This window comes from Dermacentor andersoni, chromosome 6 (genome assembly GCF_023375885.2).
Source record: "Dermacentor andersoni chromosome 6, qqDerAnde1_hic_scaffold, whole genome shotgun sequence".
NCBI classification, from domain to species: domain Eukaryota; kingdom Metazoa; phylum Arthropoda; class Arachnida; order Ixodida; family Ixodidae; genus Dermacentor; species Dermacentor andersoni.
In genome coordinates, this window is record NC_092819.1 from 160,927,504 (window position 1) to 160,947,903 (window position 20,400).

Below are 20,400 nucleotides of genomic sequence, written 5' to 3' on the forward strand. Positions count from 1 at the left end.
CTGTCGATGCGAATGAAAAACCGCTTCTCACCGATGTTAAGATTAACTCCTGTGGACTTGGGGGCTTCTCATTGCTTTTTCTTTATAAATGCACCCTCCCTAGCACGGCAAACTATGCATTTATCCCGCTTGGACGCGACTCTTGACATGACCCATGAGCAACGGTTTCAGGCGCATAACGCTACGGGAGTATTTGACGCTGTCAAAGGGTTAACAGTATTTAGCGCGGCGCTTTTCAGCGAGCATGGAAACGACGGCCAGTGCGGACAACTTTGGGGCTGACGATGCGCTACTATATGGGACGACAAACACACACGCGCAGTGCGTCATGCGTGCGCTCACCGTGCGATCTCGTCCGCCTTGATCACTCGTGGCCGCGTCCAGAAGCCCGGCGGCACGGCGGCGATGCTGCCGCGGTCGGCAGCCGGCATGACCGCCGCTCAGCGCCGCTCCCCCTGCAGGCCGTGCTCTTCGTCTTCGTCGCCGCTCAGCGGGATGACAGCGCCAGCCGAGCCGCTGGCATGGGACACCCGGCCGCACCAGTCCACGGGGCCAGCGTCACCGGGCTCACGGCTGGGAAGACGCGCGCGACGGGTCTTGAGCTCTACTGCACGCTCGCAAACGTCTGGACACTTGCCAATCACACAAACGGCACGCACGATTCCTCACAGAAAAACGCGTCGATCGGGGCTGCGTGTGTCACACCTGGACGACGTCCTTTCTCCGGCCATCTCCGAAGCGCAGAAGGCAGGCACCTAGCTCGACGATCGTTGGTTGGCAGAACCACGATCTGCAGCTGACGCCGTGCTGCACGCGTCCTTGTCTACTCCAAACGGTGTACGCGTCTATTCGCGTCGCGACTGTAGCGAGGCCTCTTTTGCTTTCGCGTCTGCGGCGGTCCAACAAAGGCGGCTTTCCCGGAGTATTGCGGCGGGCGTCCAGGCGCGGCCGAGGAGGAGGAGGAGGGCCGAACCGCGGCGGCTTCGCTTTCGCCGTTTTCCTTCAACGCGACGGGTGCGTTTTCAGGCCGACCGATCGCGCTCTCGGTCTCCTGCGTCCAGCAGAGCGGATCGTGTTCGGTTTCCACACACTGTGTGTAATGCAGCCTTTGTGTCCGCACCCTTCCCCGCCTCAGCCTCGCGGGCGTCTCTTCCGGGGGCCGCCCTTGCCCGCGTTCACCCAGTTTCTCCTCCCGCTGGACCAGTACTTTCGTGACCTCGGGTGCGCACGACATCGCATTGCACTGGCTTCGATGTCGCGGTGTTTTTTTCCTGTGCGAGGAGATGCTCTCTCGCTGCTACTTAGCTACGCAGCGTTAAAGGCGAAGCACTGAACATTGTGGAATGCGTCTTCTTTTGCTTCCGTGTCACGTCGGCTCCGCTGCGTTATTAGCTACCAAGTTCGCGGAACTGTCCAGCGCTGCCTTTTTTCTCTCTGGTGTTGAAATTTATTTAGGGATATAGAGCACTTGGGAGGCTCGTGACATTTATGGAAGCCACTGTATGGAGAAGTCCGTGCCACAGTGAACTTCAAATGATGCCGCCATACGCGATTTGAAAGGTCAACTGCTTTAAACCTGCACTGGAGGGAACGCAAACATTTTCAATTAAGCGGGCAGATATCTGATTAACGCACAGATAGCCTTTTTTTTCGTTTTGGTAGGAAATCTTCGAACACGAGACAATAAACCGGCACTTGAGCTAAAGCCGAAGTGTTCGTGAACTTAATTGGTCGATTCCTTGCTAACGGTGGTGTGGATACGAACTGGAGGTGGCCTGAGAGACGGGTACGGACGCTACGAATATTTGAAAACAAGGAAATCGTTCGTACATGTGCAGACTACCACAAAGGGCCAACTAATGTGGCCACCATAACCGAGGTTACCACGACCGTTGGTCTAACCGTACTGGAAGAAGCGGACAAGTTTTAATCAAGAGTTGCAACATTGCTGCCTCACCCGCGTTTCCCCTACCGTCTCGCCCCATCGCCCCAACACCCGCTAATCCCAGACAGCGCGGGCCGAAATCCAATAAATGTTCCTACGATAAGTACTGTGACGGTTAGGTGTATCAGTACTTTGAATGTCGTTAACAGGAAGCATGCAAAGGCTCTGAATTTCGCCGTCGTCCAGTGGCTATGGCGTTCTACTCCTGAGCTCGAGGTGACGGTTTTCATCGCGGCTGCTTTGCCATCCAGGTTTTCATTCCGGATAGAAGCAAAACGCAAAAGTGCTCGTGCGCTTAAATGTAGGGGAGATTAAAAAAAAAAAAGAAGAATCCGTATGCGGTCAAAATTATTCTCGAGTCCCCCACCAGACAGACGTGCCTATAATCGTATCGCGGTTTAGGCCCTCGAAATCTCGGAGTTTAATTTTAATGTAAATAACGTATAAAATGTTTTTGTGCGGATTTAGCTTTGCCAATGCCATTTTCACGAACCTCCACCGGTCTGCCAAGTTAACAGAGCCTATGTCGCATTCGGTTCTGTCACGTACATGCCCCACCATGTCACGATTAGTGCACGCGATTCATTCACGGTGTCGTACACGTTGTCGACAATTGGAAACACCGAGCTGGTGCACCAAGACGTCGATTATGCTATTCAACAACAAATTCCACTATATTTCGTTAGCTGGCTGGGCGAGTCGGTACATCTGCATTATTACTTACAGCGCGGGCAAGGGTGTATGTATGGTGCGCGGGTGTACGCATGTGTGCTTCTATTCATACGGCTGTTTGAAAGCAATAAACATTTAGTCGTGAGTCAGCGCTCGTGTTCCGCCTCTCTTTGTGCGTGTTCGAAGTGCTGGCTGTAAGTAATAATCCACTCTATTCACCACCAGGCTGAATAAGGATCTTTCGGAGCAATGCTGGTGGGCGAACGCGTACGCGATTCATCTTTCTTTCGGCCGGCGTGGACGGCCACTTCCCATTTCCAAATCGCAGAACTGTCTCGGCGTACTTATCGCCAATGAGCAACGTATACGTCTTCGTGCGCTACGGCAATACTGCTAGCTGTTGCCTTCGAGAGACACGCACAGACGCCGCCTATTCGAAGAGTCCGTGCGGGTCACAAAACGCCGCAGAAATTGCCACTCAGGATTTGTCGAGCGATGAGTCGGCGGTTATTACGTCCGATTCCAGAATGTACAACGCCGCCGGCGTATCATTCCCATCTCCAGTGCCCGTGGTGAACAGAGTTTCGATTCGCTTCGTCACACGGTGAGGCTGAGGACGAGAAAATGGCACGGCGACAGCATAGCGGAAACGACGCACGCAGCAAAACCAGAAACAGACACATCTAACCGCTACGAGCTTCCACGAAGCCCTCCCCCTTTCCATATTTTGTTTTGCTCTCATCACGGATCGCCAGCTACCTATACGCGATCTGTTTTTTGTTGTTCAAAGTCAACCCATCTCTGTGGTGTATTACAGAATCGAAGCAATTACCCGCGCTTCTCGATCGAGCTGGCTTCTATCGAGTCCGTGGGTTTTTCGCGTTGTGCCGGCATAATGCAAGAGCGCCTCAAACGCACGCGGATGGCGTACAGCCAAACAGCGCAACGAGCGTTGCCGTTGTTTTTCATGACTGTCTGGCAACTTAAACGGCGCAAACATAGCGTCCGGCGATGCTGCAAGCACCCGACACATAATGGGCCTCACGTGGTTTATCCTGCGATTGAGCGTTGGACGCAAGTGACTACTTTTTTTTTTTTTTTAAATCACAAGCCAATGCTTCCCGAACTAACTCGTAGCGCGATCCAGCAAACATACCATACTAACATACACTGCCACCGGTTTTGCGCGAAGCCATTTCCACGTATCGTGCAAAGCAAAACCCGAAGGGCTCAAGTTCTAAAACTATGGAAGCATATCGAGCTGTTTATGCTGACAATGAAACCTCGCGAACAAGGACGAGTTGCGCATAGAAACAAGGGAGTGCGTGATTACAAGTGATTACACAAGGGTGATTACAGAAGTTTCGTTTAAATGCGCACAGAAAACAAACACTCATCTTTCTTTTACTCTGGACGCAGTGGTGCCGAGGCTCAGAGTTTCGGTGAGCTACTTATGCAACAGCGCTCCACTTAACATATTTTTTAAAGGTTTCTTCGTGGATCGCGTGTTAAAATTACACTGTCAACTTTCTTTGGCATTGAAGGTAATGGGACCATGGGATCGAGCTTGGGCATATGCATCATATCGCTAAGCAGGCCAGATTAGTTTTAAATCTCGATTGCTATTTGTTTCACGGATACAGTGTCCCTACATTGAAAAGCACGCATTTTAGCAATAACTGAAGAGAGAGAGAGAGAGAACATCATCTATTTTGTTTCTTTCATAAGGTGGAAAATAAACCAACTATATGCGAAAAACAAATTCTTTGGTATTTTTCGGTAAGACATAGCCGTGTGGCCACGCCTTGCTGCGATTGCTCCATGGTGGGTGGTGGCAACTTTCGGGGGGAACCACAGGTGCGTGTCCTTTAGCGGAGCGGTGGCACGATTACGGGTCTATTTTAAACGTTCTTCGCCTATATACTTTCAAGGTGACAGTGAAGGAAACATAGCATACTTGTTACGTTCCTTTTGTTCTAGTAAGCAACAAGTTTTAATGACCATTAGCCCCATCTGGTAACCACTATGAAGGATGCTTTCTCCATTATTTGCTTACAGCCCCGACAGTGTAGGCAGTCCTATACCTGTATTTCGTATGTTCACTGCACCCGAGGTGGTCATTTTTAAGTTTTATAGAAATTCTAAAACTCTCCAGTTGCAGATAACATAATTTTAGTCCTTGAGCTGGATTATTCAGAGAGGCGGACATTACCTATCCGAAAAAGAAGTCAACCCACATCTTCAAGTAATTAACAAAATTCACTAATCAACTTTTATTTTTTACTTTAAAGCACTTATTGCAATTTACAAATGGGAGCCTGCGATTCCCTTGCAATGAATTTCCAGAATGACACCAGTTTGGAGACATGCGACACAAAAGTCACCGTAAAAAAGCCCTTCTGGTCGACCTACTGTTTTTAACAGAACGCTCTCTTAAACATTGAAGGACGAAGTAACTGGAACGCCCATGTACTTCGTCCGGAACTTTGGGAAATATCTCGAAGCTGTTGCATTCCTGGAAATTAATTTCAAGTCGATGCGTTTTGCAAACTCAGCAGTTAAAATTAATAAATTGCAATATGTGCCACAAAGTAATTAGCTATGAAGTTAATCAGTCAATCTATGCTAATTAGTTCAATATTCGTTTCGGTTTCTCATGCTAGTAATATCTGCCTCTTCGAATAGTCCAGATCAAGGAGTAGAATTAGGCTATATGCCGCAGGCGATTTTTAAAAATTCCGTAACACTTAAATAATTATCACATTATGTGTAAGCGGCCATTTCCTATATAAATTTATCGTTTCTTTATTCACTGAACTCTGCAATTGCCAAAAGGACAGCCTTAATTCATAGGTAGGCTAGCTAAAAGGAAGGCCGAAAATTGGGAGCGAAGAAAGGGAGGTGGCGCTTACGTGAAATTTCTCAAGCAAGTGTCGGTGACGTCATGCTTTTCGACGATGTCTACTTAGGACTAGTTAAATATTGAACAGTGAAGAGATACTGCACGTTGTATTAATGCAAGCAATTACCTATCATCGCAGCTGATGGGCAACTTTATCTGTGAAAAAACGGCCCACGTGCGCGAAAATACGGTAAAACGTGTGACGTCACGTGCAGCACGCGTACGGTAGAAAAAGGTTGCACTTGTCTCTACGTTACTTCATGCGAATATCTTGACGTAAATCTTTCTGCGTGGGACGACTGCTATAGTATCGGTAAAGACGTGATTCACTATAGCGCGTGACACAATAATAAATTACGGGCGAGAAGTTATTCATGAGACAAGCACACAAGACAAGAACGGGGCCAGGAGACTGTCGAAAGAAGTTTCGTTACGGAGGCTGCGCTTATTCCTTTGACAGAGAAACAAAGCAAGTAGGCTGTCCGCATTCAACAACGACAAGTGCATCGAGGGTTCGCATTTTGATGCTGAAGGCAAGCTGTCGAGCTGAACGACGGTGGTATAACGTGCAATCAAACGACTGCTTCTTTTTTTTTCTGCCGGCTGTTCAGCAGCACTGGGTTCGTGTTGTCGCAGATGATGCGTGCATGTCGAAAAACAAAACTGCCTGTAATAATAAACTCTCAGTATGGGCAAGTACTCTGTAGAGGGTCGCTCAAGACGGCTTTAGCGAGGCGGTTTGGCGTAAGCTTGTTGAAACGGGCTTTTACGCTATGACTCAGTTTGATAATGTAATATTTGTCTTCATCTTTAGTGCTTCTCATGCGGGGAAGCACGCCAATACTATATTGCGAGAAACAGCTGTGGCTCTCACGAATATACTCTTGCGTCGTCCTCTGAAACCAGGATTAAAATTTTGAGTCACGCCAAGCTGTTCGAAGTGTTTCACACAACATCCCACAAAGTTTGTACAGTTATTGGGAGTGCACAAATTTGGCGGTCATCAGGTTGCTCCTCTTATGTAAACTTTGCACTGGTGATGTTTCCTCGCATGATCTTGCACCGCTGTATTGTTCCAAGTGTTACCACCGTTGCCAACTGTATGACACGTGAAAGCGCGTCGGGATCCAGCGGTGTGCGCTTAGGTGCTCAAACTCTGAGCAGTGCGACCTTCTGATCTTTGCACGTGTCTGTGGCCACGTGCAAAGAGAACCAACGGCCTGAACAACAGAATGTGTTTTTGACCGCGGCTTCCACGTCGCGAGATAAGCTTTGTGTACACACGCGTCCCTCCACAGATTAGACTTTAGTGAAGCGATAGAGTGGGAAACGCACAAGTCCAGAGATAATCAGGGGGTGGAACAGAATATCAGGAAAAACACTAAAACTGAAAGGGCAGCATTTATGCTACTTGAGGAATTTCACGTCATTTTGTTGTCGTGCGGCTTATCTTATAGCTGTCGGCGCAAGGGCGAGCGCAGCGAACGCTGCCGTCAGGGAATGTGGTGCGGAGATTTAAGAGCCCAGTGCTTTCCTATCGAGAAACAACATGACCATGTCAATAAAACATTTGTTTTCTCGACAGGTTGGTTCATAATGCGTAGAAAAAAACATATGGCGCCAAAAACAGACCAGCACGAAGAGGCATAGACGCTGACGAGAACAAACTTTCAAATAATGTTTTTTAATTCAGAGTTGTCTACATAGGCACATAAGCACGGATTCGCAATGAAGCAGTACATATTCACTGCGAAAAACAAAGTACTGGTGGGATACTGCATACTACACTGGGATGCAACAAATGCCGCGCAAGAGTCGCTTCTGGCTCCCAAACAAAAACAATGACGCAGCGCTTGCGCGGATTACGTTTCGAAGCGACATAAAACGCCCCCATCGCTTACACGTGTCGGTGTCTCTGCGCTCTCATACTTGTCTGTTTTAGCGCAGCATCTTTTTCCCGAACACGATCGGGGCTAGGTGATAACGAGACTTTTTGCGGCCTTGACTCGTTTACTGCGATAAGCAGTTATTTCGAAGAAGTTATATTCCCCTCGATCCACTTCTCTCACGGTTGATGCACGAGCTTCGTGTTCACTCTGGAATTTGTGGAACGCCGTGGTCTCCGTACAGCGTCGACTCCTTCATAGATTCTGCTCTTACTGCGTGCCTAAGTCCCTCGATTTACTTTAGCACTGAAATACGTCAACGGTGTTTGCGTCGCGAGGCCGAAAGTTCTCTCGTCAAATTTTCAAACCGATTTCTTAAACTCTAATTCTTATCTACGTATATATTTGCGTTCGTTCATGACGACCACTAAAATTTGGTCAAGTATAAGCAATGCTACTTTTACTTCCCTTAAATAAAAAAAAAAGACCAGTAAGTCAAAACTCAGGCCCGCTAACTGTGCTGCAGCGTACTTGTCGGTTGCAATGTCTCGGCAGCAGCTGCGCGTGCGTGCGCCATCAGCCACCCTTCGTTTATGGCATTCCTACAGCTCGCACGTCTTTGCAAAACTTGCGATTTCGTGCACACTGTGACGGCCCTCGCACACGCTCAACCCACTCCGATTTTTTTTTTCGTCTGGTGCCTCGTAAGTGGGTCAAGTCCGCCGATAGTAACGCTATAAAGAAATGCGTGAACAACCCTGCGATCGAATCTCGTTTACAGCAGCGCGATGCTCTATAACCATCAGGCCACGATGGCACGCATGCTTCTGTCCAGCTAAAGTCGCTCGTTGACGCGTCTTCGTCACGTACCACTTTCTCCCATTTTTACCTCGCGGCAGCTAGTACTTTGAGATGTTGTGTTATAAGCTGCAGCGTCTTCGGGACGGGCCCAAATTTTTCGTCAGAGGAACGGGTTACCCCCTGTGTGAGTCCAGTTTGCCTATATTGCTGTCATATCATTGTTGTTGTTATCATTTTAGAGTTTATTATTAGAGCAGAATACGCAATGAAATACGACATCAATGCCTTATGACAGCGGCGAAAGCAACGCAGTGCCAGCGACCGCCCGCAAGGTAAATGCTACGCATGTGCAAGGGATTCCAAGTTTTCACCGCCTCGTGTGGGAATGCCAAGGACTAACGAACGACGTCGCTGGCATAACACAGCGACGTCGTTCGGGGACTGGGCCTAGCCACCGGCTAACGTGAGAGGGACACTTAGAGGGATTCCTGGTAGAAATAATGATGCGCGCCGTTTTTGCAACTCAGTCTTCCTCAAGAGGAGCTGCTCTTACCGCCAGAGGACGCTTGGTAAACCTAAGGCGGTTTACCGCCGGTTGGCTTTGGGAGCCCACGGTAAAACCACAAATGAGGCAGTGCAAAGGGACATGGGTTCGGACTGGTTTGAAGTCAGAGAAATGCAGAGCAAAATTAGTTTTGAAGAACGACTCAGGGACATGGATTAAAAGGGGCGGCTAGAGTGCACAAGCATCTGTAGCTAAAAAGCGGGGACACAGAATGGAGGAAGAGGTCAAGAAAGTTGGCAAACGAGTACAGGGTGACTGAAAGTCGATGTTGACAACCAGGAGTATCCTGAAAGTGAGAGGTATAGAAACAGCGAATCGGATGCAAAGCATGGAAAGGAAAAAGAAAATCGTGGAGATTTATAAGAATCAAAATGAAGGAATTGGAAGTGGCAATCTGTACGATAACACAAAAGGAAGTGCCTTGCTATTTGAGGGTCCAGCTGGTTGCTTAAGCACAATGACATACCGAAGCAAATATTCGCAATTAGATGAGGCATGTGTATGCTGCAGCAAAATCCGGAGACCACTCAGCGCATCCTAATGGATTGCGAAGGGATTCACCCATCGAGACCAGTACGTACATGCCACTTCCAGGAGCGCTTGGATTTAAAGTAGACGGAAGCATGAGCCGGTCAGCAGTCGAGATAAGGAAGAGATGTTTAGAGTAATGGTGGAAAGAAAGCAGCGAAAATACTGATACGAAATGATCCATTAGAGGCATAGGTACAAGGTAGAGCGAAAAGATTAAAGAGATGTATATATGAATGCTAGAAGGGGAAAGGTATTGATGCCTGAGTAACTCAGGCAGGCCGGTCCCCGCCCCGTTTCAAAGGGGATGTCAATAAACCATCATCATCAGCAGCAGCAGGTCGCTACGCCACCTTTCCTGCATTAGCGCGCCCTGACGTCACGAATTTCAAAGGTGTCTGCTCGGGCCTGCATAAACTTATATATATATATATATATATATATATATATATATATATATATATATATATATGTAAACTGCGGTGTATTATAAAGGAGCCAAAGACTCAACCTATGAAATTCCTATAAATTTACTTAACTATAACGGCCACAATGTGATAAAACAAGTAAACTGTGGAGCCCTCGCCGTCATACTGACGTACCGGCCTCGGGGATTAAACGCGAAAATCAACCTATTATCGCAAAATTAACGAAAGCAGCGTTCTTCAAGAATACTTCATTAATCTAAACTAGCTCAGTGTTTCTCTGTAGTGTCTCTTTATCTGCAAAGCTTCTACATGCTGTGAGACACTTAACCCGGTCGGTCTCTCTCGCTTTAGCCGGTCCTCCAAACATGGTTCGAACCACCACATGTATCGTAATCTGACAGTACGCTTACAAGCACAACCCACGGCATTATTTCTACTCGGCACGAGCCGTGCCCTTTCTCTTTACTTTTCCCTCTTTGCTCTTGGCGCGTCTTTATAAGCAAGCGCAATAAAGGACGCAAGCAGTTTTTCGCCCTTCACCATGTCAGCCTGGTCAATCCTTCGCACACGCCCATAACGCACGGAACGTTACACCATACAAATATACATGATTCTCTCATTCTGTTTGGCTGATAACGGTGCACATGAAAGCTTCGCCATTATTAGCGACATATTTATTCCCACCTGCCCCGATGTTGGCTTACGTGGCGTTTTCAAGAGGCGTCTGTCTCCTAATATTTCGATCAGGGATCGTTCAGTCTAGACCCAAATGCTAAAACCCCTCTATTCTCGAAAGTAGCGACACTCTCCTCCTCGCGCCTGCTTTCTCCTCGGATTTCGCTCAACTACGGGTCGGCGCGCTGCGCACGGCACGCTATTCGGGCCAGCGCCCGCCGGGGGCCGTGGAATAAAGAATGTGCGCGCTTGTTGTTTCCCTCGCTTGAAGTGTTATTGTGGAATTTATCGCATCACGACACTCATTTGACTACACCCGCCGTGGTTGCTCAGTGGCTATGTTGTTGGGCTACTGAGCACGAGGTCGCAGGATCGAATCCCGGCCACGGCGGCCGCATTTCGATGGGGGCGAAATGCGAAAACACCCGTGTACTTAGGTTTAGGTGCACGTTAAAGAACCCCAGGTGGTCGAAATTTCCGGAGTCCTCCACTACGGCGTGCCTCATAATCAAAGGTGGTTTTGGCAAGTAAAACCCCATAATTTAATTTTTATTTTTCTGATTTGACTGTGGTGAACTTCCGATAGGTCGTGCTGACGAATATTTTCGAAAATAGACTCCGATATAAACTAGCAGAAGCGCTCTAAATTATGGCTGTCGTTCAGCGGCTTGCTTTCTACGACCGCGCCGCTTTGAACATCCATGGCACGGCGGAGTACGGTATGCGGAAAATTTAAGCATTCCAGGCATTTCATGCGTTCATTTCATATGTGCGGCTTTAATAAACACTTAAGAAGAAGAAAAAAACTCAGTGCCCTTCCACTTTGTGAAGCAGGATGACCAGTGAGGTTGTGTATGTGGGCCCCTTAATGACGAACTGCACCACCGCCGCGGGTCGGTCCGGTATTGCACTATCTTCGGTATCGGCCTACGTGTGGTGAGTTTATTCCTTACGATACAAAAATTTCCTTGGCGGGTAGAGGTACACAGCTTCGCTGTAAAATAAGCAAGAGTTGGTTTGTTACAGTAAAGCCACCTTTATCGAGGGCACCGAAAGCACTGGAGCCAACGTCACTACGCTATAGACGTATTCTGGGCTTGTGTGTAGAGTCAATAAAGGAAACAATGCACGCATTAGAAGTTCACTTACGTCGCTTCAGAATAAACAAACAGAATGCAACACGTATATTTTACCAGGACTGAGGGGCCAAATGCGATGCGCGTAGCTCGTATTCTGTGACGCGGCACGAATGAAGCCGGTCAGTTACGCAATTTTATTTCTTTTTGCTGGCTGCTTACTGTACAGCGGGTGCCGATATAATAACATTTAGCAGAAGTGAAGCATTATTCTTTTTTTCATTCTGAATGTCAAAAACTGGAAGCTGGGCCTCCACAGCATGCGTTTGAAAAATCAGGCCAATTCATGTATAAGAACTTAACATTATTTGGTTTGACAGAAGCCATTCTTATTGGCAATCTTGTTTTATTCAAGGCATTCGCTGCCGGTGTTCGAGAATTTCTGACACTTAACAATACGGAGCTGCCGAGCTCATAGAGATGCAAGTAATAATTAATGAAAGAAAAATGGTGCAGAGATTTGTAGGCCTGATTATGCGTTCGCAAAGGGTAAGCAGTTCGCAAAAAGAAAAAGAAATACTGTCGAACATCAGCCTCGGAGTAGTTATTGCGACCTGAAAGTTTTTTCTTTCTTGTTGGTGAACATAAACACTCCGCATTTAATTACATCGTCACAAAACAACGGCGGACCTAGGGAACAGTTTTTTATTGCATATATGTCAAAAGACTCTAGTGATCTGCTGCGTAACCTCATAGTGGGATTCAGGCCTTGGACTGTTAAAAAAATGCTCGTATGAAAAAAAAAAAAATTTTACCGCACAGAGGCGCACCTAAACATAGAAAACTCTAAAGGTTGCGTGCTTCCGTGGCTTCCCAAGTGCTATACATAAAAGTTCTGAATTAAAAAAGCGAAGGTGGATCGCGGGCACAACATTGTAAAGGATATTTGCCTTAAAAATAATGTGAACGGCAAAAAACAAAACATTGCCGTGACGCGAAGAGTTCAAAAATAGAAACACGGTTAGCGACATGTTTTACACGCACTAAATGGGCAGTGCTGCACCGTGATGAATTTAAGAAACAGTCGAGCTTGCTAACATTATCAAAATATTCGTGCAGCTTTGCCTTCAAGTATTAGGAGAAGTACAGTACTTGCCTCGCAAAGAACGCAAGGGCGTGCTTCGAAGGTGCGAAGTCTTGCGATGTTGTGGAGCCATTGTTTTTGCCGCACGACGTCTCGTTTACTTCCAGGGATTGCAAACAATGCGAGTCCCTTTTCCCGCCTGCTGCTATATCGAAAAGTGCAGCATCGAGGCATTGTTTCGACAATCGAAGCTCAACTAACTTGCAAAATTCACGTGCTCCGTAGCAGCGCGATACAGACGTGGCCCGCGAATGGCGACCGGATAAAAATAATAAAAAACAGCTAAAACAAGTTTGATGTCTCCTTGACGTGAAGGTCAGCTCATAGGGCGTTTTCGCGAGCCGCAGCTATTCATCCCGCGGGAAGCGCCGGCGCGGTGCCAGCGAGGAGAAAAAGGAGGAGGGAAGTGGCGCGGGTGATGGTGTGGCAGCAAAGATCTAGCAGTGGCGCTACTTTCCAGAATGGAGGGGCATTACTAAATACCTCGTTCGTGTGCCATCTTGTACTATTATGAGCAATATGAAAGGGAACACAGGAACGCGTAGGAAACACCCTCAGACCCACCTATGGGTGATACGCAGCGGCCGCCGTCGGAAACAAAGTGGAAAGGGGGACGCTGTTCTAACAACTGTTCGCACTCCAACCGTGGGCTGCAAAGGGTGGAACTTCGAATCGCCAGCAGACAGTGATAACACTGTTAGATATTGCGTCACTGGTAACATTTTGCGCCGATATCGTTACAAAAGCTAGCACTGTTCCTTAATTCGATATTGATTTTCCGTAAATCTTCTAAATCGGAAAAAAATAGGCTGTAAGGGTGAGTTCAAAATAAGTTTATTGGCACTTGTCGAATATTAAAAAGATCGTGTAGCAAAGAAAATAAGGAAATAACGTCATCCCAGCTTATGCTCGTCCTTTGTTTTATTCGTTGGTGGCCTAATAACCCGTCATACCACCGCCGACTTGAAGGACGGCCTCGATTTTTTGGGGCAGAGACGCGCCTCGATGAATGCGGTATCATGCTAAAGGCGCTTCCACTCATGTTATATTGCTTCCCATAGTTGGTCGGAGTTCGCCAATTCTAACGACCTCTTCGAAAGGTTCACTTTCATACCTCCCCAAACGTGCTCTATGATGTTCATGTCGGCACCCTTAGCGCACCACTGCAGTTGCATTAGCCCTCACTGTTCCAAAAGGCGCGCCACGTTTTTCGATGTATGAACGGGAGACAAGTCCTGCTCGAAAAAATAACACCCATCCGGGTGCGGCCCGTTAAACACATAACAGACCATCTGGTGCTCGAACAAAGTACAATATGCAGCACTGGTCAACCTCCCATCAATTCTCATCAGTGGGCCTGAGCCTTTGTGGGAAATCTCCCCCCAGACGTTCACAGACACGCGTCCGCTGGCGGCCACCTCCTGGATATCCAGCGGACTAAAGCGTGTGTTGTCGGTCCGCCACATTCTCTTCCGTTGGTCCCAGCGGCTCGAGAACGTGGACTCATCAGAGAAAATTACATACCGCCACATGCAAAGACGCAGCAATCATCTTGAGCGACTCGCAAACGGCATGTAGAAACTTACGAAAAGGCCAAATTTCTGCCGCAGCAGTGAAGATTCTCAAAGAAATAACAAGACGCCAAGAACTACCCGACACCTACGTCGCATGGACCCCAGGCCACGAACACCTGGCAGGAAACGATGCAGCACATGCTGTCGCCCGAGAGCATACCAGCCGGGATTTCCTGCCGCACGGTATCCGGAAAGCGACGAGGGTGGAGGACATTCCCATCAACTACGCCGTAATATTGCACCATTACCGACTGGAAAGAAGACAATATCCTCCACCTCATCCAAAATTAGGCAAGGAAGAAGCCACCGCCCTCCGCAGATTACAAACAAATACGTATGTACATGGAATTATCATGCACCGAATGCACCCCACCAAATTCTCATACCTATGCCGGTATTGTGACGTACCAGACACGCTCCCACACATGGTGTTGGTGTGCCCGCACCGCGAGAAAAACAGTGAAGATGATGCCTCAGAACCGCTACAAGCGATCGAAGAAACGTGGGAGGTAATGTTAAAGGCACAGAGCCTGGAAGATCAGCGAAGTCTGGTGGACCGGGCCCGGGCTGCAGCATTAGCCAACGGCTTTCTGGACTAAGAGAGCCGCCCACCTAGGGCGAAGAAAGGACACTTTCTCGCTGTTTCTTACAATAAACGTTCATTCCTCCTCCTCCTTCCACTCGCTCTCGCTCCAGGTGCGGAGTTCAGTAGCGAACCTCAGGCGAGCTGCTTTGTTGGCTGCGGTGAGCAGAGTTTTCCGTGCGGCGATGCGACTTCGCAGTCCTGCTTCTTTAAGCATTCGTCGTATTGTGCTGTCGCTGAAGTTGTCTAGGCCGAGAGCACCTCGAACGTCCTTTGCACTTTGAAATGGTTTGTCGTTGACGGCAGCCGCGATGCAAAGGCCTTGGTCGTTCATTGTTGATCGGGGTGCTCTGCGTTGCGGCGCATCGTTCATATATCCTTCGTCTCGGTAAGCCTGGATAATCCGGTTGACCATTTTCAATGAGCGGCCTGTCACGAGAGCAATATGTCGCTGCGTATAACCTCTTTTGAACATTTCTATTATATCTTTCCGCTGTTTAAAGGCACTCGAGGCATCTTGAGGCTACAAAATCACAGTGAACTGCGCTGCGAGGGCGACTGCAGTGTGCTAGGTGAATTTTTCTGAACGAACTTGGTGCAACAAAGACGCACGAGAGACAGTTTGCCAATGTTTTTTTTTTCTTTTTTCTATTCGTCTGTCGTCATTGGTTCGAGCGCCGCCGCTGACAGGTTCGAGGTGTCACTGACAACCGGGTATGTCGATTCAAATAAAGAATCGGTTTGTCATACAGGACAAGCTTGGTCTAATAGTGCTATATCAAGCGGTTGCGTGAAGAAAAATAAAGAATGAATGAAAGAAAAGAAAATGAATCGGTGTAAGTCACTGAGACGATTACCGTCTTATCGGCCGTCGGACGATAACATATTACCGGCGAAATGACGTAAGCTGCTGCTTTGTAGAAATGCCATCGTGGTGGGAGTGCTGACAGTTAGTGGAAGAGCGCCCTCCTTTCCCCCTTTGTTTTTCACAGCGCCATCCGCGTAATCGCTCCGAGTCTGTTTCGAGGCTGTTTGCCACGCGTTCCTGTGTTCCCTTTCATATTGCTCATAATAGTACGTACCAACAAATGGAGCAATGAAGTCCTTCTACTTAATAGAAATACTGAATTCAAGACAATACATTTTCTTAGACATCATTTATAGCAATGGAAGACAGCCGAGATAAGGCGAAACTCGTACATAACACGACATAACGTAACGTAGCTATTCATGAGCACGTGTAGGTTAACATTATCAAACGGCGTTGTGTTTCGTGCGAAGATGTAGAATCCTTGAGAGACTTTGTTCTAGCTCGTTCGCTGAAAGTACGCTTCCAAAAGTAAAACACAAGTAGAGCTAACACTTTCGCGTGTTGGTCTTAGCCTCTCGGCTCTTGCTATTTGATGTTATGGCAGGAGTGTGCAACTAAATATACGTTGTTACTGCAGAAAGGTTGACGCGTTAAGCACATTTCTCAAATTTATGAACGAACATCTTTCCATCTTTTGTTCGCGGCTCCATCATAAGCAAAACTGTTGTCGTTTTGCATACTTTATGCGGCATTTCTTTCTTTTCTCTCTCTCTCTCTCTCTCTCTCTCTCTCTCTCTCTATATATATATATATATATATATATATATATATATATATACCAGTTGTTTTTTCATCCACATTAATTCTCATTAATTTGTCATTTTTTCATTTCATTTATTAAGCACAAGTAATTTCCCCTATGTTGTCCTTGTGTCAGCGTTTGTTGGCTTATTATGAGATGACTATATATATATATATCCACATCCAATACGCGGCATGTAGAGAAAGACGAAGATCTCGCGTATTGCAGAAGACGAGGTCCCTGCCTAATCGTTTTCAGTTTGCCTATAATTAAAGTGTCTTATCCTGTTTTCCCAATTCCTGCTGTTTGTGAACTCTGACACTAGTGGTAGTGCTGGGTAAATGGTTGGGACACCGGTCAACAGCCCCACATCAAGCCCAGGACGTTTTCCGCGTGTCAAAACACCCGTTCACCGCGCCAGCCGTCGCCTATTAGGCCCAAGCCCAGAATTTGGTCCCCTACCAGGAAGCTTGCCTGTTACCACGAGTGCCTAAACATGGTAGGCTCAGGCTGTCCACAGGTGACTCTTCTGACTCCATGATATCCCGTGAGCTTCCACGGCAACGCCTACAAGGATGCAAAAGATTGGCTCGAGGAGTACGAGCGCGCAGCCAAGTAGAATGAGGGGCATGTTGGACAGAAGCTATCCCAGGTGTATTTCTCTCTTGAAGACGGAGCCCACACGTGGTTCGTAAATCGCGAGGGAGACTCGGCAAGCTGGGATGAGTTCAGCCGCCAGTTCCTGCATACATTCGGGAACACCAAAAGGCGAGACCACGCAGAGCGTCTTTTTGAACTGCGGATTCAAAAGTCGAATGAAAATTCTGCCATGTTCGCTGAGGACATGGCTCGTCTTTATCGTCGTGCAGACCCCGATATGTCCGAAGAAAAAAAGCTCAGCAACCTACAGCGCGGCGTAAAGGAGCAGCTGTTCGCTTGTCTTGTGCGGAACCCGCCGACAAGTGTCGATGAATTTATTAAAGAATCGACAGCCATACAGCGCGCGTCATGCCTACGCTGCCGCCGTTATGATCACCTGAGCAGCAGTGAACCGGCGAGCGCTGCAGCCGTGACGGCCACAGACGAGGGTTCCTTGCGTCGGCTGATACGCGAAACAGTTCAGGAAGCGATTAAGAAGCTCACTGCCACGCCAAGTGAATGCACAGCTGCGTCGGTGGCTCCAGTTGTGCGCCAAGAAATAAGGCAAGCGTTTTCGGCTGCCGAGCCACATCCCCTGACCGGGCAGCCCAGCTACGCAGAAGTTGCCCGATGACCGCCACCTCCGATGCCGACGCCGCAGTATCACCAGCAGTCAGCACCGGCATCACCTTGGTACCGTAGGGAACAACCGCCGCAACCACCGCTTCCCAGAACCGACATTTGGCACACAGCTGACTATAGGCCCTTGCGCTTCCACTGTGGGGAAGCGGGACACATCTGTCGTTGTTGCCCTTATCGCGTCGCAGCGTACCAAGCATTTCCGTCCACTGCTTCTCGTCGGGCTTTCGACGGCAGCGGAGCGAACATTGACGCGAATTCGATGGGCTGGCGAGCCGATTCTGACCGGTCGTGCTCCCCTTCTCCGGGACATCTTTTTCCGCCGGAAAGACGCAGTTCCACCAACGTGGCCTGAGGGCGATCTCCCAGCCCACGCCGGGGAAACCGAAGGCCGCGACCTCAGGGAACCATTGCCGTCGAACGAGCAGCCCATACTGGATGATTTGACGACAGACGAGATTGTTAGAGCCGATGTTACTCTATCAATTAACGGCCATGATGGGAGGGCGCTGGTAGACACTGGCGCGGACTTTTCAATCGTAAGCGAAAAACTGGCGGACACACTTCGCAAAGTGAAAATGGACTGGTCAGGGCCGCACAGTAAAGGTGCTGGAGGCCAGCTACTGACACCGACTGGCAAGTGAATTGCAATGATCTACATAGAGGATTCATCACTCGTCGCAAATTTTGTTTTCTTCTCCGACTTTTGCGAAGGTGTAATATTAGGTATAGACATCTTACGCGAGTACGGCGCCATAATCAACATACCAGAAATTATACTAACTTTTTCTGGGGACGAAAGTGCAGAACTACAACGCAAGTCCTTGCGCACCATAGACGACGTGACCGCACCAACGTTATCTTGCTATCTTGTTTCTGTCAGGTGCTACACAGAATACCATGGGGAAGGTCTTGCTGAGCAGACAATTACGCTTTTGCCCACTCAAGGTGCTGCCATACTCAGAAGTCTTGTCAATGTAATGCGGGGGCAAACAGAAGCACTGCTGACAAACTTCAGCAAGGAACGACGACACATTGCAAAAGGCGCAGCAGTCGCTTACCTCGACGAGATTGCGGAATTCGGCGAATGCTTTCCATTACAACAGGGAGAGCAAGACGCTTCGGCACTGTTACCTGCACTTGACCTGAGAGCGGGCTTATTACCAGCGGAAAGGCAGCGCCTTGTGGACCTGCTGCACTAGTTTCGCGATTGCTTCTCGTCGACATTCAGGGTCGGTCAGAGGCTACTGACAAAGCACCGGATTATCACTGAAGAGACAGCGAGACCAATCCAACAAAACCCATACGGTGTTGCGCCAAAAGAACGCGAAACCATCCCACAGCACGTGAAGAAAATGCTTGCCTATGACGTTATCCAACTATCAAAAAGCCCGTGGGCCTCGCCGGTAGTGATGGCCAAAAGAAAGACGACAGCCTACTTTTTTTGAGTCGACTGCCGTAAGCTTAACCGGGTGACAAAGAAAAATGTATACCCGTTACCTTGTATGGACGATTTTCTCGACGGACTGAGGCATGAACGCTACTTCTCGTCGATGTACCTGAAGTATCTACCTGAAGTGTAGCTATTGGGAAATCGATGTCGACGAGGAAGACAGAGAAAAGACTGCTTTCGAAACGCCTGACGGGCTTTACGAATTCAAGGTCCTGCCTTTCGGTTTGCGCTCAGCTCCAGCAACATTTCAGCGCCTCATGGGTATGGTTCTGTCAGGCCTGAAGTGGCAGACCTGCCTTGTACACCTCGACAACGTCATAGTTTTTTCGGAAACGTTCTAGGAACACCTGAGACGGCTGCTTGCGGTTCTACGAACGATACGCTCGACCGGCCTAACATCGAAAACAGAAAATTGTCACTTTGGTTTCGAGAAACTCGATTTCTTAGGTTATGTTGAGAGTCATCAAGGCGTCCGCCTTGACCCCGACAAGATCACGGCCGGCACAACAGACAAGAAGGCAGTGAGGCATTTTCTAGGTTTCTGAGCGTATTACAGAAAGTTTATTGCCAATTTTTCACATGTAGCTTTCCCGTTAACGCGCCTTACAAGAGAAGACGTTGCCTTCGTGCGGGGCGAAGAAGAAGCAGCATTTAATGATCTTCGACAGCACCTGCAGACACATCCTGTACTGGCTCACTTTGACGAGGACTCTCCTACCATGAGTCATACGGACGCTAGCAACGTAGGTCTAGGCGCTGTGCTCGTGCAGTGGCAAGACTCAGCCGAGAGAGTCATGCATACGCAAGTATGACGCTCTTACGTGCCGAGCCTAAACAAGCGCATTGGAGCCTAAGCCTTTAAGAATGCGATATGACAGTAGTGTACAAATCCGCAAGACAGCACTCCGATGATGACTGCCTTTCATGGTCACCGATTGAGCAGGAAGTCACAGAAAATGATGAAGTCATGTCTTTCATAGAAGCAGCGGAAACACAGCGAACTGATTCCGCTAATTGATTTTTCAGAAGGCCGGATTACAAGCGCGCCCAAAACATTTGCAAGAAGCTTGCCATCATTCTGCTTCCCTAATGATGTTCTCTGCAAGAATTTATCTGCAAGCGGAAGCAGCCGCCTACTTGTCCCAATGTCTATCCGTCATGAGGTCTTGCAAGCCTGCCACGATGAACAGACATCTGGCCACCTCGGCTACACGTGAACACTGGCCCGAGTCAAAGAGAAATATTGCTGGCTCACGATTGCCGCCTTTGTGAAAAAT

At 48.2% G+C, this 20,400-nt stretch overlaps 1 protein-coding gene across 7 annotated transcripts in view; it reads right to left on the reverse strand.

Moving 5' to 3' along the window:
• Positions 1–20,400, reverse strand: part of LOC126523458 (solute carrier family 41 member 1-like) — a 440,647-nt gene that overhangs the window by 98,999 nt on the left and 321,248 nt on the right. For 3 of the 7 annotated variants that reach the window (XM_050172067.3, XM_050172068.3, XM_055066849.2), the window contains exon 2: positions 343–573. The exons of 3 other annotated variants lie outside the window; for them this stretch is intronic. In XM_050172067.3, the coding sequence (XP_050028024.2) occupies positions 343–431 (89 nt within the window). In that variant the 5' untranslated portion in view covers positions 432–573. Of the gene's footprint in view, positions 1–342; positions 574–669; positions 689–20,400 lie in introns of those variants that run through there. One more of the 7 variants, XM_055066850.2, reaches the window with a different exon arrangement.